This window comes from Meriones unguiculatus, chromosome 20 (assembly GCF_030254825.1).
Source record: "Meriones unguiculatus strain TT.TT164.6M chromosome 20, Bangor_MerUng_6.1, whole genome shotgun sequence".
Classification (NCBI taxonomy): Eukaryota; Metazoa; Chordata; class Mammalia; order Rodentia; family Muridae; genus Meriones; species Meriones unguiculatus.
This window is the reverse complement of record NC_083367.1, coordinates 31918209-31936769: the sequence shown is the minus strand read 5'-3', so window position 1 is coordinate 31936769 and position 18561 is coordinate 31918209. Positions and strand designations below refer to the sequence as shown.

The window sequence follows — 18561 nt, the reverse complement described above, 5'->3', positions numbered from 1 at the left end:
TTGGTTGGAGTATGAATCTCTGGAAAGACCTCTCTGTTCAAATTTTCTGGTTGCTCTCCTTGTGGGGTTCCTGTCCTCTCCAGATCTTACTATTACCCACTTCTTACATAAGATTCCATGCACACTGCCCAACAGTTGGCCATAAGTCTCAGCGTCTGCTTTGATAGTCTGCATGACAGAGCCTTTCAGAGGCCCTCTGTGGCAGGTTTCTAGATTGTTTCCTGTTTTCTTCTTCTTCTGATGTCCGTCCTCTTTGCCTTTCTGGATAGGGATTGAACATTTTAGTCAGGGTCTTCTCTCTTAATTAGTTTCTTTAGAAGTAGAGATTTTAGTAGGTTTATCCTATGTTATATGTCTATATGAGTGAGTATATACCATGTGTATCTTTCTGCTTCTGGGACAGCTCACTCAGGATGATCCTTTCCTGATCCCACCATTTACCTGCAAATTTCATGATTCCCTTATTTTTCATTGCAGAGCAATACTCCATTGTGTAGATGTACCAAATTTCTGCATCCATTCTTCAGTTGAGGGGCATCTGGGCTGTCTCCATCTTCTAGCTATTACAAATAAAGCTGCTACAAACATGGTTGAACAAATGTCTTATTGAGTACTTGAACTTCTTTTGGATATATGCCTAGGAGTGGTATAGCTGGATCTTGAGGAAGTGCTATTCCTAGTTGTCTGAGAAAGCTCCAGATTGATTTCCAGAGTGGTTGTACAAGTTTACATTCCCACTAACAGTGGAGGAGGGTTTTCCTTTCTCCACAACCTCTCCAGCATGTGTTGTCACTTGAGTTTTTCATCTTGGCCATTCTGATGGTTGTAAGGTGAAATCTCAGGGTCGTTTTGCTTTGCATTTCCCTAATGGCTAATGATTTTGAACATTTCTTTAAGTGCTTCTCTGCCACTTGATATTCCTTTAGAGAGAGTTCTCTGTTTAGCTCTGTTCCCCATTTTTTTAAATTGGATTACTTGGTTTGCTGCTTTTCAGCTTCTTTAGTTCTTTATATATACTGTATATTAACCCTCTGTCAGATAAAGGGTTGGTGAAGATTCTTTCCCAATCTGTAGGCAGTTGTTTTGTTTTGATGGTGGTATCCTTTACTTTACAGAAGCTTTTCAGTTTTATGAGGTCCCATTTATTGATTGTTGATCTCATATCCTGTGCTGCTGGTGTTCTGTTCAGGAAGTTGTCTCCTATGCCAACGAGTTCAAGGGTCTTCCCACTTTTTCTTCTACCAGGATCTAGAAATGATCATCCTGAGTGAGGCATCCAGAACCAGAAAGAAACACAGTGTACATATTCACTCATAAGTGGATATTAGACTTATAACATAGGATAATCATACTAAAATCTGTATACCTAATAAAGCTAAGCAAGAAGGAAGACCCTGGTTAAGATGCTCAATCTTTATTCAGAAAGGCAAAGGAGATGTACATCAGAAGAAGGAGAAAACAGGGAACATGACTGGAGCCTATTACAGAGGCCTTCTGAAAGACTCTACCCAGTAGGGTATCAAAACATATGCTGAGATTCATAGCCAAACTTGTTGCAGAGTGCAGGGAATCTTATGAAAGAAGGGTGAAATAGAAAGACCTGGAGGGGACAGGAGCTCCACAAGGAGAGCAACAGAACCAAAACAAAATCTGTGCACAGGGGTCTTTTGAGAATGATAATACAAACAATGACTATGCATGGAGATACTTAGAACCCCTGCACAGAAGTAGCCCATGGCAGCTCAGTGTCCAAGAGGATTCCCCAATAATAGGAACAGGGACCTTCTCTGACATGAACTCATGGGCTGGCTCTTTGATCACCTCCACCTGAGGAGGGCTAGCAGCCTTACCAGTCCACAGAGGAAGACAAAAAAAGCCATTCCTGATGAGACCTGATAGACTAGGGTCAGATGGAAGGGGAGGAGGACCACCCCTATCATTGGACTAGGAGAGGGGCATAGGAGAAGAAGAGAGAGAGAGGGTGTGATTGGGAGGGGATGGGGGAGTAGCTGTAGCTGAGATACAACGTGAATAAACTGTAATTAATAAAATTAAAATAAAAAATAAAAAAGCTCTGTAACAGTACTAATGGGCCAGCAAGATATGTGAGCCAAGGAATTAATGGTAATTAATTATGTTTATAATAGACTATTGTGTAGAAGGTTGAAAGCAGGACCAACATTTATGTATAAGAAAGGGATAAATAGAAAACCTTTTAGCACTATGTATTTTATGTGAAAAAAAAGGTAGCAGTATATTTTTTCAAGGCCAATTCTTTGTGTTTATATATCAGATCATTTGAAGGACATCAAGAAAATACATTTGAAATCTTCCATGGGCAAAACTCAAAAAAATGCATTAAAAGAGGCAATAAACAAAATAAAATCAACAAAGCAGTCATGAGTTTTGCCTTCACCAAAGATAAGATAATGTCACAAACTAAAAGTAGGGTTAAAGATTCTCAATTTCATCGCCATTATAGAGCCTACACCATAACACCAGGATAAATGGAGTGTGCACATGTGTATGCGGTGTGTGTGTGTGTGTGTGTGTGTGTGTGTGTGTCAGCCTGAAGTTGATGTTGGATGCCTTTCTCAACCACTCACCACCTTATTTTTATGAGATACTTTTCTCATTGAATCTGGGACTTACTGACTTGGCAAGATGGGTGGCCTGCAAGTCCCCAGAATTTTCCTGTCTCCACCACTTCAGCTTAGGGATTACTGACACTATACTTGGTTTCAAATATAACTGTCAGGACCACAAGATAGTCAGACATTTTAAATATTTAATCTACAAAATCTGAAAGTCATGATTATGTCGTTGGATTTGCACATGACTGAAGAGGGGTGTGTGTGGACCCGGAACACAGAAAGAGTTTTAGCAATAACTATCTTTAATAATACATATATTTATTATTTTTCTTGATGGAAGGAAATCTGAGGAAAAACTGAACTATGCCTAAAAATTATCACACCTCTTAGAAACACTGAATGGCTCCCATTATTCAGTGGAACTTCAAACTACAGCACCTAGGATAAAGCTATGCATTATGTACAATTTTTAGAACAAGGATAAAGAAGAGAGGGAAGGTAGCTGTTGTTTGTTATTGTGTGTGTATGTGAGAGAGAGAGAGAGACATCAGTTATGAGGTTATTCTATCTTCATATTCTTATGAGGAAGAAGCTACTAGTTCTGTCATGATGAAAATAATCAATATTGTTAAATTTTCATTTTAGCCTTGCAAACTTAGCAAGTACATTACTGTGTATGTGTTCCTATAATTAATGAAAGCTTTATGATCTTCTTGTGTAATTGTTCCATTTGTTCAGAAAGTTCCCACTGCTTGACTGATAGACTCTATGCCTTTCCCCTGCTGTGTCCTCACAGTTATGATGCTCAGAATACACAGACTTCAGATTCTTCTTGCTGTTGTCTTTCATTGATGTTTACTGTTTATTCATAGGCAAAAGGGATAGAAGCGGCATGTAGAAATGAGATTTCACACTAATGATTAGGAATCATTCTGTCAGAAGAAACACTTAATCTTTGGCACTCTTCATGCAGGCACACAATGTGCATCCACTACTGCCCTGTCTCACAGATGAGTCTCATTTATCTTGCTAAATGCTCAAAATAGCTGACGGAATGTCCCAGCTTTCTAAAAAAAAAATCACTTCTAGGTTTACGTAGCTGTTATGTTCAAGCACTACAGAGTTTCTGTGGTCATTAGCCAATCATTATGCTGTATTGCTATATCTGGTGCTATGGTGGATATAGCATATGCAAGGGACAAAGGACCATATCCCCCTTCTTCTCCTCTTCTTCCTCTACCTTCTCCTCCTCCTCTCCTCATCATCCTAGTCCTCCTCCTTCTCCATCAACATCCTCATCATCATCCCCTTTCTCTTTTTCGCCCTTCTTTTCTTTCTTTTCCTCCTTCTACCTTTAACCCTGAAAAGATGCAGTGACAATAATCTGTGTAGGCTGGTGGGTGACAATTATACTCCTTGTATGGTTCATGATTTGCTTTCAGAAATGGAGATATTATGCAAACAGCTGTTGGGAATTTCTTTTCTCTTTCAAGTGCCCAGGAGGAAGTCTGATGCTTAGCTAAGGGACTGAAGAGAGAATGATGCTCACTCAAGAAGCTTTCAAATAAAACATATGTATTTTTTTTAATTTAAAAATGCATACAGGTAACATATGGACTGAGCAGGGTGATATTTAGAAACACACACACATATCAACAGAGGAAAGAGGACATGAATTTCAGATAGAGAAAGGGGGTACATGAGTAGGGTGAGATGGAGAAAGAGAATGTAGAAATAATGTAATTATGCTATAATTTCAAAATATAAAATTTGCATTATTGAGGATAGACACCTGTGCACACACAGTGACATCACATGCATGCCACTGCACACGTGTAAAAGTCAGAGGGCAGCTCTTGCTAGACAGATGTCTCCTTCCACTGTGGGTTCCATGTATGGAACTCAGGTCAGCAGGCTTGTGCAATAAGCCCTTTTACCTGCTGAGCCATAGCACTGGACCAAATAAGTGATGCATCATTAATGCATAATTATATTAGGAAATTATAAAACACCATTTCCTTTGAAATCAAGGCTGAGTTTTTCTGAGTCTTCATGTGGAATGTTGAGATCATTTGAGAAATGCTCTCTGAACAATGACGTTTTGGGGTTTTTTGTGGCTGTTGTTTTGTTTTGTTTTTTGTCAGTCCACTTGGGTAAGAAAAAAGCCAATACAGTGTTTGTATTGTTAGGCTTAATGAAGGATTTGCCAGCAATTTATATTTCACTAACTAGTGAAAATTGAAGTTTCAGAGCTACCAACAGCTTGTTGCTTCGGTATTTTCTTGTTTTGTTTCATTTTTGTTTTAGTCTTCTCATTGCTTAAGGTTTTTTTAAAGTCTTCATTGCAAACTGTGGAACATAGATTAGATTGTCTTGTTTTTAAAACAGTGATGACTATTTTTTTTCTTTTTTGAATTCTTATTTTCTTTTTGGCCCTTCTGTTACGTTGCCTATATAATAAAAATCGTGTTTGATTTATAGCTGTACACTGTTAGGACTGGAAGAGCTCTTCCCATCTGCAGAAGTTCTTTACTTTACAGAAAAGAGTCAGACAGTTGAAGAAGAAGTGACTCACATAGCTTCTTTGATTGTAAATCTTCATGCAGAATCCTAGTGGCTCAATGGCTTTTATTATTATTATTATTCCTCTGTATCAAGTCCCCTCGTGTAACCAACCCAATTTACAGAGTGACATTTGGAGAGATCCACACAAGTCCTGTATGAGGACTTGCTTACCTTTCTGGTTGATGACTTCAAGTGATAAGTAGATTAATAGTAAATAGTGTGTGTGTGTGTGTGTGTGTATGTAGTGACTGTGCCTCCACAGAATCATCCCTGAAAGGCGAATGGCTCTCTGTGGATTCTCAGATGGTGTTCCTCTGCAACATGCCATTCTCAGTGTTTAAAAATGCCACATACAATATCATAGTTAAACTTGCTAATTGTAAAGTCACAGCGATCCTTTCATCTCTGGCTCTGTGCTGCCTCTTGCTTGTGCTGACCTATTCCCATCCTCTTTTGCTATTCTAGGTTTGTGTGCTGGAGAGGCAAATATTTGATTTCCTTGGATATCAGTGGGCCCCTATCCTGGCAAATTTTGTACATATTATCATCGTCATCCTTGGTTTGTTTGGAACTATTCAGTATAGACCTCGTTACATAACAGGAGTAAGTATCCTTTTTGCATTTATCTATTTTACTGAACTTGGGAAAGATGTGCTAGCTGTAGACATCTTGAAAATGGAGTAGATATCCTGTTTTAAGGATAGCGTGGTCTTCAGTCATCTCTTCATTTTCAGAGTTTCAGACAACATCAATAGTAATTAAGCTTGTTAATGGCTATAATCATATTGTAGTCTTATTAACTGCATTTTGGGCAAATGTTTTCTTATAATTACGAGCAGAATCATAATCCTGTTTCTAAATTATCAAGTTTCAGATTCTGAATTAAGAAAAATTGGTAAGATTGTTTTCTCCTTTTAAATAACCCTGTCTTAAAAATTAGATAAGCATAGCTTTAAATCACTGCAAACATCTATATACTACTGATGTTAAAATTTAAGTGCACATTAAAGTTGGAAGCTAGAATATTCTGAACTATTATCTCTATGTTTCCAGTATTTCTTATTCTGATGCTGTGGAAGTACTTTCCTTTCATCTTCAAGTTAAACTTATTTCACATAAAAGTAAAATTCAATTGTATCATTGCTATGGGAACCGTAAGAATATTTTTTTTTACTTTGTGCCTTAGATTTCTAATATTGCTCTTTATTAACATAATTTAAAAAAATTATCAACCTATTTTTTGTTTTCTATTTTCACAGAGGACAAATGTATAAGAACTTATTTTAAATGTTAAAACTAGTTTGCTGTCACAGTATCTGTGTTAGTACAGCTGTAGAGCTGGCTCCTTGAGCTCACACTGCCAGCGCTTCTAAAATGTCATGAGACCTCTGTCTCACAGAAGGTTTCCTTCTCTGATGTGTTCTGTACTCCTCAACACAGATGCAGTGAGATGCCTCACGGGAACTGAGGCAAGATTGTAGTAGAAGATGCACCCAAGAGGTTCAGTGACTTCCTAAGGAACCAAGAGGTGCTCATAGTCCTTGCATCATGAGCATGCTCTGAGAGGGCGTGCTACGTGTGTAGCTAGGTAGTGACCTACGTCTCCTAAAAAGGGTTATGTTAAAGGGTAAAAGAAAACTTCTTTAGATGTACAGATTTTTGTAGGTTTATCCTATATTATATGTCTAGTATCCACTGACAAGTGAGTATATACCTCCTGTGTCTTTCTGTTTCTGGGGTACCTCACTCAGGATAATATTTTCTTGTTCCCACCAATTGCCTGCAAATTTCATGATTTCCTTGTTAGAAGGAGGACCCTGGGTAAGATGATCAATACTCACTCAGAAATGCAAATGGGACAGACATTGGAAGAAGAAGAAAACAGGAAACAGGACAAGAGCCTACCACAGAGGGCCTCTGAAAGACTCTACCCAGAAGTGTATCAAATCAGATACTGAGAGTTATAAACAAACTTTGGGCAGAGTGCAGGAAATCTTAGGAAAAAAGGGGAAGATAGAAAGACCTGCAGAGAACAAGAGCTCCACAAGGAGAGCAACAGAACCAAATTATCTGGGCACAGGGGTCTTTTCTGAAACTGATACTCCAACCAAAGACCATTCATGGATATGACCTAGAACCCCTGCTTAGATGGAGCCCAAGGCAGCTCAGTATCCAAGTGGGTTTTCTAGTAAAGTGAACAGGGACTATCTCTGACATGAATTCAGTGCTTGCTCTTTGATTGCCTCCCCCTGATGAAGGATCAGCCTTGCCAGGCCACAGAGGAGACAATGCAGCCATTTTTTATGAGACCTGATAAGCTAGGGTCAGATGGAAGGGGAGGAGGACCTATCCTATGAGTGAACTTGGAGAGTGTCATGGGAGGAAATGAGGGATGGAGGGTGAGATTAGGAGTGGAGGAGGGAATGGGCTACAGCTGGGATACAAGGTGAATAAACTTTAATTAATATAAAAATAAAAATTTAATTAAAAATTCTATGTTTAAGCTATGATACTATTGTCCATTTGACAATTTCATACAAACACATTTCTTTCTTTTTTTTTTTTTTTTTTTTTTGTCTCCCTCTCTGCTCCCTCTCTGCTCCCTCTCTGGCTGAAATTCTTCTTCTTTTTTTTTTTCCTTTTTCCAACCTGGTGTGTGTGTGTGTGTGTGCGCGAATGGATGCACATGCATGTAGTCATGCCAGTGAGATGAGGTTGTTTGTATGAGCATATATGAGGGATATTTACTGGTGCTTGGGCAACTTGCCAGTGCCTATACCACCACCTGGAAGAAAATAATTCTTCACCTCCAGTGACCTGCTGAATTCTTGTAACTTCTCAAGAAAAGGGGGTGCCTCATGAGCTCTTACCTCATAAGAGAGGGAATTTTGATAGGCTCAAACTTGCACAAATCAGATGCAGGATATGGCAGTCACTAAGATTTCAAGAATTCAGTCACTGTCTCAGTTACAGAAAACACCTTGGGCAGCACTTCTCTCGTTTTTCCTGGTCTATATGTAGGTGACATGGAGGTCCTGTTCAGGGTACTTAGTACTTAGGGTCTAACTGAGTACTTAGGGTCAGTTTTTAGTCTGAGTTAACTTCTGCTTACTGCAAACAGAAGCTTCCCTCATCAAGGCTGAGCGCTGCACCCGCTTATGGATACAAACATCAAACTCCTGGGAAGCACGTTGACAACATGTCCTTTCAGCAAAACAACTTTAGAATCATCCCTGTTAGGAGCTGTGAGTGCCCTAGGCAAGGGCATTTGACCATGCTTTCAAGAAAAAGAATGCGTCACCTCATGTGGAGTGTGACACATATTGAGTCAGAAAGCTTTAATTGTTCTCACCACTATGCCACTATTGTTCCAGGGAGCACATCTTGTCTGTCAGATCAGTACTGCTAACATGCCAAGGCCACATCTGTTATGACTCTACCCTTCCCGAGGCTGGCATCACTTGGATTTTTCAGAACTCTTAGTTTCGGTTAGCCTTGCCTTCCACACTAGTCCAGTTTCATCTAAGAGAGGGACGATAGCATAGTGACTGGGAATGTATCATTTAAAATAAAAAAAATATCAAGGCTGACACCTGGAATTGAACGAACTATCTGTGGCTGTGTACAACTTTATCTCATCTAGAATCAATATTTTTTTGAGAATAGAATTAATAATATTTTCTAATATATTTTAGTTGATCTATTCTCAATTATAATTGAAAAATATGACTTGGTGCTCTTTTGTGCTTTTATTCTCATAATTAAAGTTGATTTGAATAAATATCACAGCTATATTCATAAATAAATACCTGTGGTGAAAAATCAAAGTGTCTGAACACTTTTATAATGGTGAGGGTAGTCTTAGGCAAGAAGTGGGTAGTTCATGAAACAGACACAATACTTAGTGTTCAGAGGTGTTTAATGCAAGTTAGCTATCATGTTCATATTATTACTATTCAAAAGTAATGATAAGTAACACATGGTAGCATAGTCTAGACAGGAATCTAAAACCAAACACTATGCCTTTCATCGCAAGTATTCTGAGACTTCTCTGGATCCAATGATAATCTTCCCTGAAGACTTAGATCTTCATCTAGTGTGTTAGACACAACTTGAAACCCTGCCGAGGTTCTGTGTCATAATCCATTTTTCCACAACAGCCCCATTTGCTCTTGCTTGTAGACAAGACTCTGGGTTTGAGGTTTTCTGGAGACAGTGCCTTACACTGAGAATCATTTGCCAGTTGCTGATGAAAAGTTTCTGTATTCCAACTCAGTGAGTTCTGGGTTAGGAACGTGACCAGCAAGTTCTGCTAGACAATTCATTCTTTCTCTAGCTCATTGCTCTCTCAACGTATCATGTCCTATTCAGCTAAACGTTTGCAAATAGCTTTGACAGGTGTTTGCTGGACAGTGCTCTTAATCAGATCAGCATGTCCACAGGTATTCCCTCTGTGTTCTCAGTTTAGGCTCTGGTCACGATCATTGTTCTCAGTAATTATCATGAGTCATCTCTTTAGCCCTAGGACACTATTTTCTTGCTGCTTTTCCCATCTCTATTAACAGTTTCGTCTGTACTCAGATAGCCTCTATAAGCTTTTCTCAGAATTATCAGTGGCTTTTTGGGTCTTATTTTATCCCTCTGTTTTTTGTAAGAATTCTTTAAGTTGTTTTTCTCTGGGTAATTTCTATGACTGATGGTCCAAAAGTGGCTTCAGAAAGTAAGGACATAGAAAAAAATATATATATATGTATATATATATTTTGTCCAAATATATATATATATATATATATATATATATATATATATATATATAGTTTGTCCAAAGGTGATAAAAATGATGGTGGAAAAGCAGTCTTAACTATAATCTTAAAATGGAAAAAAACTACTTCAGCAAACATCTGAGAAGAAAAAAAAAGCATGATTAGTGACTGTGGCTGACAGTAATGTTTTGGCTGGAATCAAAATTTAAGACTTAGATCATAACAATGACATTTACTTAATTCTTTCTTCTTTCAAAAGGTATCCTTTGTGATTTATTTGTTTTTGATTGTTTGTTTCAAGATAGAGTTTCTCTGTGTCACCTTGGCTGTCCTGGACTTGCTTTGTAAACCAGGCTGGCCAAGAACTCACAGAGATCCACCTGCCTCTGCCTCCTGGAGTGCTGGAATTAAAGGCATACACCACGGCACCCAGCTTGTGATATATTTTCAATATTCATCATTTGATGTATTTTTTGAAAGTTTAATATAAAATTAGGTTAATTCATAATGTCACTCCTGACAGGTTTTATGGACAGATTTTTGTTTTATTTGTATATGTATTAATAAAATATTTGAAAAAAGCAGATTTAAATATTTTATGCTGCATAGCATTATGTAATAAATTTAAGGATTTTGATATAATGTGAAGTCATAAACATATATTCCATGACACTATTAATGAGAATAATAAAACCCTGCTATTGATATTCTCACCTAAAATGCTATAACGCTTTATTTTAATGATTACCCTTTTTATCTGTGTAATGTGTTCGAATGCTTTTGAAATTTTAAAATATTACTAAATAAGGTTGCTGTCATTGTACCAATTTTACTAAAACAAAAAGGCCAGTGTCCTAAATTAAATCTTAAGGAAAAAGTACCCATTGCTCATTTGCCAATTTGGGAATATGTTCAATTAAATGAAAGATATATTTTTTATATATAATTAACTGTTCCCCAAAGCACGTGAATATTCTCTGAAATACTGAGGGCATTAACAACATACAGAGAATGAGGGGTAAATAAGAATGATTTTTATAAGATAGTTAATTATAATGTTCAATTCTTCATCTTCTTAGAAAGCATCTAGTATTTAGAGTAGTAAATACAATCAAAGAAAATGAAATAGAAGTTTCCAATACCAAATAGGAACACAAAACCTATAGACAGAATCTATATTGCATTATTTTTTCTTTTTTTAATTAATTTTTTATTTTTTTACATTAGTTACATTTTATTTGCCTTGTATCCCAGATGTAGCCCCCTTCCTCATTCACTCCCAATCCCACCCTCCCTCCCTCATCTCTTCTCTGCCCCTCTCTAAGTCCACTGATAGGGGAGTTCCTCCTCCCCTTCCATCTGACCCTAGCTTATCAGGTTTCATCAGGACTGGCTGCATGGTCTTCCTCTGTGGCCTGGCAAGGCTGCTCCTCCCTCGGGGTGGGGGTGGGGGTGTCAAAGAGCCAGCCACTGAATTCATGTCTGAGACAGTCCCTCTTCCCCTAAGTAGGGAACCAATTGGATACCGAACTGCAATGGGCTACATCTGAGCAGGGGTTCTATGTTATCTCCATGAATGGATCTTGGTTGGAGTGTCAGTCTCAGAAAAGACCCCTGTGCCCAGATAACTTCACAATAAAAATTAAAAGAAAACAAATATTGTGCTATTCTTGAAAATAAGTTGCATGCTTAAGTACAAATGAACTCTGTTGAAATAATTCATAAATGAACATACGTTACTGATGAAAACATTACTATGTTGGAAATCAAACTGTGTAATGCACATTCATTTGAGTTCAAGATACTGGCAAGCAGAATGCAGTGTTGGATATCAAACATAGTTTGTTAATGACAAATAAATAAAACGATGAATTTCGCTCATCAGTCCTTTTAAAATACTTCAGGGAACATGTAGGCTTTTCTTTGCTAAAGCCACAGCAGCTTTCATGATGATTCTATCCAAGAGAATGTGCTTTGATACTCAGAATATTTTGCCCTCCCTCTTCTCCCTGTCCCCCTGTCTTCCTCCATATCTTCTGAGGTCTCTTATGTTTCTTAGTAAAATTACATAAAAAGAATGGATGCAATGACTAAAATAATCATTAATTTAGAGTGCCACATTCGTGGAAGTTCCCCTAGTTACATTTCTCTACTAGTCCTACAAAATCCATACTAACCTTCTTCTCACTGCAGGCTAGGTTCTGTAGTGTCATACAGTGAGGGCAGGCTGTTGACCCATGAGTCCAGATGGCTGAGCCTGGCTTGTAGCCGTCATGCATTTGTCATATATTTTGACACCCTTAACTGTGCTTTTCTATTGAGAACTTTCTAATGAAAAAGACTTTCTGCCATGTTAGACAAGACGTGGATGTCACATGGTGATTAGAGTTCCAAATGTCAGTCCAGGACAACTCTTGCAAATCATCTAGATATAGCAGTTTGGGAGAATTATACATAAATAATAAACCTAAAATGCATAATAGTGTGAGGAAGAAAGGAATTCAATACTTACAGTATGTATTAACTGCTGTAATACATACAGGTATGTTGTTGTTGTTCATTGGAGAACATTAACAAGCACTGTTGATGAGTGGCTATTGGGTCTATTTTCAAGTCATTGGCTTTTCAGATGTAATGGTGTTTCCTCCTTATAAAAAATGTTTTCACTCCTTGAGGTCACTTTGAGAAGTTATTATTCTGTATTCAAATAATTTTTTTTCTTTCTTTTATAAAACAAAGAAACAAAAACCCAGAAAGCAAACAAACAAAAAGTAAAACAATTACGAAAAGAAAGGTATCTAGAAGAAAACTCACCATAGCTAAAACATTAAAAATGCATGTTCCAGAAAGATAACCACTGTAGATTAGAAATAAAGTATCTTGAAACAGAATCAAATTAACACTATAACTAATTATAGCATGAACTCATTGTGAAAATAAGTACTTTTTCCATATGCCGAGGAGGAGAACAAGGAACATAGCATTACATGTTTAATAAATTTGGCCTGTAGTTCTCAATAAATATAATAAATTGTGAATGCAGTTTATTCACCAACAAACATGCACTTCTGAAAAAGTTTGAGTCATTTACTGTAGGAGAAGCTGCTTTGTGGTCTCACATTAGTGTTGGGCTCTGACTAAGATCTTTAGAATGTGTTACAATGATTACATTCTGACTACCCAAATGCTTTTTTAAAATTGCTTTGTATTATTGCAATGAACTTTAAAAAATATTATAAAGTATGCATTTAATTCCATTTTCAAAAAAAAATCTTATAGATCTTTAAACAGAAGCCATAAAATTGGACTTAGAGTAAAACAAAGAACAGTTTATTAATCCTCTCCTATGAGCTTTCTGAATTCTGAATTTGGAAGTGTGTGTGTTTGTATGTTGTATATTGGGTCTTAGCATCTAAACGGAATGCAAACCTCAACTTTATAATCATTCTGTCTCTATCTAAGGGTTAGAATTACAGGAATGTTCCATTATTATATAGTATCCAATAGAGGCCTGATGACAATCATTTTAATATAGCTCATTTTTGAGTCATGATTGTTTTCATATTATTATTCCTCATTTTTCATTAAGAAAAATATCTCATTTTAAAATATGTCTTAAATGTATTTCATTGTACTTATTGATAGATATTCCTTTGCTTTTGCTTTGAAAGGAGGTCTTGTGACATAGATGTCCCATGTAGCGTCGGTCCTCCCAGATATGAGTCTCCATATTAAATATTACTAGTATCAAGCATAAGTTATATCCTGTGGAGAAGGCCTTAAATCCAATCATAAAGTGGTTGAATACCATTGTAATACACTCCTAATATTGCAACAATAAGTAAACCTTTCCAGGCCAGCTGTCAGGTAGCTCAAAGTGCTCTCAGCTACTCAATGTGTTCATTGATTTTCTTTCCCAGCAACCTGCACATCTCCTTCCAACACTATGAAAGCTAGCCACTAAAGATGAGGATCCCATGTTAATATCAGCTTGATCACATGTCCTGTGATCAAAGCAAATGCTGTCTTTAGAAATAAGGTTTTTACCATAGAGTCTTGGTGTGTAAGCCAAAGCAATGGCAGAATCCTGCAATGTTTTGTGGGTCTCTGAGATACATTATATTGTATGCATATATTTACATGACATTCTGCCTTCGATGCTCTGTGGATTCAGCACTGAAAAGACCAAAGTCTAAGCTCTGATGAGAATGATGTAACACATAGACAACAAATATACATTCATAATCATCATCATGTTTTCATCGTCATCAAGATCAACTTTGGTTCATCTGAAGTGTGGTTTTACTATTTCATTTTATATATGGTACCAAAAATATTTTTTGGCTTATGTATGCTAGGGTTTCTGCTGTCTTAACCCCATGCTGGTGGCACGCTGATAACCACAGCAGTAGTGAGTTTGTAAGTTCAATCAAGATGTCATGTACACCACACAGTATTTCACATCTCCTTCCCAGACTCTGGTCTCACTTTGTGCCTCCTCTCCTTGTTTAGATCCAAGTACACAGTTTCTTATTCTCAGCACTCTGGCTTGTGAGGCATTCCTCCATTGATGTTGCCCATTACAGCAAGAAGGTTCTGAACCAGCTTTTGAGTACAACAAAGGGATAGATATGATGATATGAGTGTGCAAACTCATATGTTTCCCGTTTTCTATCGGACGCCCTCATACCAATGCACATATGGCTAATACTAGCTGTTTATAGTAGGTTATTTAAAAAAAAAAAGATATGAAGTTTGGATGGGGGCATAGTAGGGGATATGGTAAGAATTTGAAGGGGTAATGAGGATAAATATGATTATATTTTATTGTATGCATTCTCAGAAATGTACATTTAAAACAATTTTCCTTTATATTTATCTGTGTTGCATAGAGTAAAATATCTTTCCTAAACCATTTGAACTTTATACATTAATGAACAATTAAATGCAAATTTTAATGACAAGCCTGAGAAAGAAATATGAAAGCTGAATGTATCTAAGTTGTTTATTTTTTTAAAAAAAGGATAAATAGGAAATGAATGCATCCTTAAAGTCCTAACAATTAGAGAACATCTAATTGCTCCCACTATGCATGCACACACATTACTTTCTTATGTTCTCAGGCTACTATTATATATAATACTATATATAATAGTATTATTATATATATATAATTTTATCTAATTTTTGCTTATCATTATATCATGAACTTTAATTATATAGTGCCAGGCTGTTCTTTCAAAATTTTTTGGCCATTCTAACCAAATAATTTTTGGTTTACTAAGCTATTTCTAGTTTCTTGGCTTTCTTATTTACTAAAAATGATGTAGTTGCATTCTACAAATTCTTCCTACATTTTTCTTCTAAGGTATTTATTGTTGAATACTCGTTTAGTATTTAATTTTATATGTGGCACAGAAATTGTTTTCTTTTATATGAGCATTTGTTGGTACCACCATTTATATCTTAGATTATTTTATTATTTGAACCAGGTGTTCCTAGTAATTTCAGCTTGCTGCACACTGGCTATGTAGCTGAGGCTGGCCTGAATGCCTAATCTTCTTACCTCTGACAAATATTACAGCTTTGCTGTTTTATTGGTTCACATAAATAAATTCCTTAGTTCTCTTGGTTTTTAATACATATATTTAAAAGATATTTCTTATAGTAAATGTTTAATATTAGGTTCATACATTAATAATATTCATATATATGTATAATCTTCTCTAAGAAAATGTGAACTGACAAGACTTTCTGTTAAGTCCCTCAGCTTAAAGATAGAGTTCAATGCTTGGTTTTCAGTTGTATTATTGCTGTTAGTACTGTCTTGACCACATGCACCATATTTTCTTATTCACCTTCCCTTACTAAGAATAATAAATATTTTATTAGCTATTTTTAATTTCATATTGCTTCATTAGGAATTAATTAATTCATTAGGAATTAATGAATGTGTTATTTTCCTCACGTTTCCTGGCACTGACCCACCCTTCCTTCACTAGGGGTACTTGGTGTATATTATGTTAATTTCTTAAATAGTTATCTTCGACTTTTAAGAAATTATTTCTTGAGAATTGATGCTGATATATATTTCTTTTACCTGTCAAGTGTTTTCAGTTATGCATTTTTCAAAAGGAAAATTTAGGGATTTATACTGTGGATATAAAACTATCCACTATATCCACAGTATATAGGATTTATACTGGAATAGTTCATATACAGTTAGATATCAAAATGCTTCCTAGAATCATTTTAAAATCTACTTAGTACCAAGCATTGTATAAACTTGAATACTTAACTATTTTTGTAATCTTTGATACAGCAAATTCTTCAGTCACATTTTCCACTCTTTTGGCTTATACTGATAACAAAATTTTAGCAAATCATCTGTTTTCTAGAGCTTTTGTTTCATTTTTTACCATTAAATTCCTTGTCACGTTCAATTGCGCTCTTTATAATCTCCCTGAATCTGCACTGCTCTGTTTTATATGTCCATTCTGTCTTTTGTAAGAAGAGAGTGACAATAGATGGGATCAAAGGCATCTACTTCGTAATTAGCGCCCATAATTCAACTAGTCACCAAGAGACAGATTCCTCCAGAACATAGGCAACATGTTCAGAAAATTTGAGTTTTTCTGGCAATAGAGATGGCTAATTGATGATCCAAATCTTTAAGTTTCCTAACCGTGGGTTTTTCTAACATGCTTTATGTGTCAAATAATAACTAAAACGTGCTTTAAAGATTAACTCCTCTGAAGGGTTTCACCTTCAGATTAGTTGATTCTGTGATTTGTGATTGAATCTCATTCTTTAAAACCAGACAAACTGACACTGTATGAAGGAGTTCTTTGAGAGCAGCGATTACTTCAGAACCGCTTCTGTGTAACATTCTTTATAATGTGTACTACAGAATGAGTCTTTCTGTCACAGAATGCTGTGAAGTTGACCTTTCAGAGGCTGTGTGAATCATTTCAGTTGCAGAATGCATTCTGATTGCCCAACTGTCTTCTCAATGAACTAGTTGTCATTTTTCCGGGTCAACTTGTGCTGCGTCTGCCGACAACTTGTCAGTGCTTTTGGAAAGTCTGGCTCATCTGGGAACTCCAAGAGTGAGAACATGTTATCTGGGCTTTACAGTAAAACCTCTGCTTGACTAGACCCGTCATGTACTTGAACACAGCGAAGTCAACTGTCTACCTTTTTCCTTTTAAAGGTGCACTTGTGTTTAAGGAATTTTTTTTAAAAGATGATTCCATCTTAAATGATGATTTCCTGCATTTAAGCATGTTTTATATAGAATTTATGTTTTTAGAGATGTCATATACTAAGAAATTGATGTGTGTGTGTATAATGGCCTTTGTGAGAGAAGCTACTGTTTCTAAATGATTTCCTTGTGAGGTTGTGAAACCGAGACTTGGAGAACTCTTAATTGTTTACTATTGTTTTGCAAAATTAACATTTGATGATAGGGTTAGAACTTGCATGAACATCTGTAGTTACATTTTCAGGGGAGTTGTCTACACACACACACACAGGGGAAAGATAGAGAGGGAGAGAAAGAGAGAGAGGGCATTGTTACCATTTTATTTAACGCCTTTGGTTCTACTTCCTTCTCAGCATTGTATTCTAAATGTATAGAGAGTATTTTTTACAGAGGATAGGCAAGGTCCCAAAGGCCCAAAACTGTTTATTGTAAGCATGTGCGGCTTGGATTCAGAAGTTGATAGCCAGGTGGGCTACAGAAAACAGCAAGGTCCATCACAGCATGAAAATATTCCATCATGTGGGTCAGCTTCTTTTCAACAGCACAAAGTTAGCTACAGCCATTTAGGTGGGAAGGATTTTCCTGCAAACACTGCATAACCCACAGTTTCCCTGAGTTGCCTCTTTTTCTCATACAGGGGGCTTTTACGGCTCTTTATTGTACTTTTTACCCTCTGTGGAGTTAGCTGAGACTATTCAGCCTAGCCCAGAGTTAAGGGGCAGCAGGGCCATGTTCTGACCTCCTGCGCCCATCACTTAGACTGTATGACCTGGTTCTACTTGGTGTTGAGGATCTGAACTCTTGTTCTTTGCAAATCAATCCTTCTTAGAAGATGAACTCTCATGCTAGCCTATTTTGAACTTTGGACAATGACCAGAGATAATAAGAGCAGGCAATTGGTTTCCCAAAGTGAGGGGAACAGGGACTATTTCTAACAGGAACTCAATGACTGGCTCTTTGGTCTCCCCACCCCCGAAGGGAGGAGCAGTCCTGTTAGGCCACAGAGGAGGGCTTTGCAGCCAGTCCTGAAGATACCTGATTAAACAGGATCAGATGAATGGGGAGGAGGTCCCCCCTATCAGTGGACTTGGAAAGGGGCACGGTGGAGATGAGGGAAGGAGGGAGGGACTGGGAGGGAATGAGGGATCGGGACACGGCTGGGATACAGAGTTAATAAAATGTAACTGATAAAAAAAAAGAAAAAAGAAAAAAAAGAAAAAAAAATAAGAGCAGGCAAATGAGACTTTTTAGGAGACATTCATCAAATAAAGTTCCAGGACTCTATGTGGGCTTCTCTATATATAATATCATATGCTTGAGTGTTATACATGACATATATTGACACAGAAGGGACACCCTTCAAAGGCACAAAGTA

General features: G+C 36.9%; 1 protein-coding gene across 4 annotated transcripts in view; it reads left to right on the top strand.

Moving 5' to 3' along the window:
* Positions 1-18561, top strand: part of Nkain2 (sodium/potassium transporting ATPase interacting 2) — a 1138750-nt gene that overhangs the window by 501598 nt on the left and 618591 nt on the right. For 3 of the 4 annotated variants that reach the window (XR_009587866.1, XR_009587865.1, XM_060373153.1), the window contains exon 2: positions 5625-5762. The exons of the other annotated variant lie outside the window; for it this stretch is intronic. Coding sequence is in view for 1 of the 3 variants with exons in the window: in XM_060373153.1 (XP_060229136.1) it covers positions 5625-5762 (138 nt within the window). In the remaining 2 variants the exon portion in view is untranslated. The remainder of the gene's footprint in view (positions 1-5624; positions 5763-18561) is intronic. 4 annotated transcript variants of the gene reach the window in all.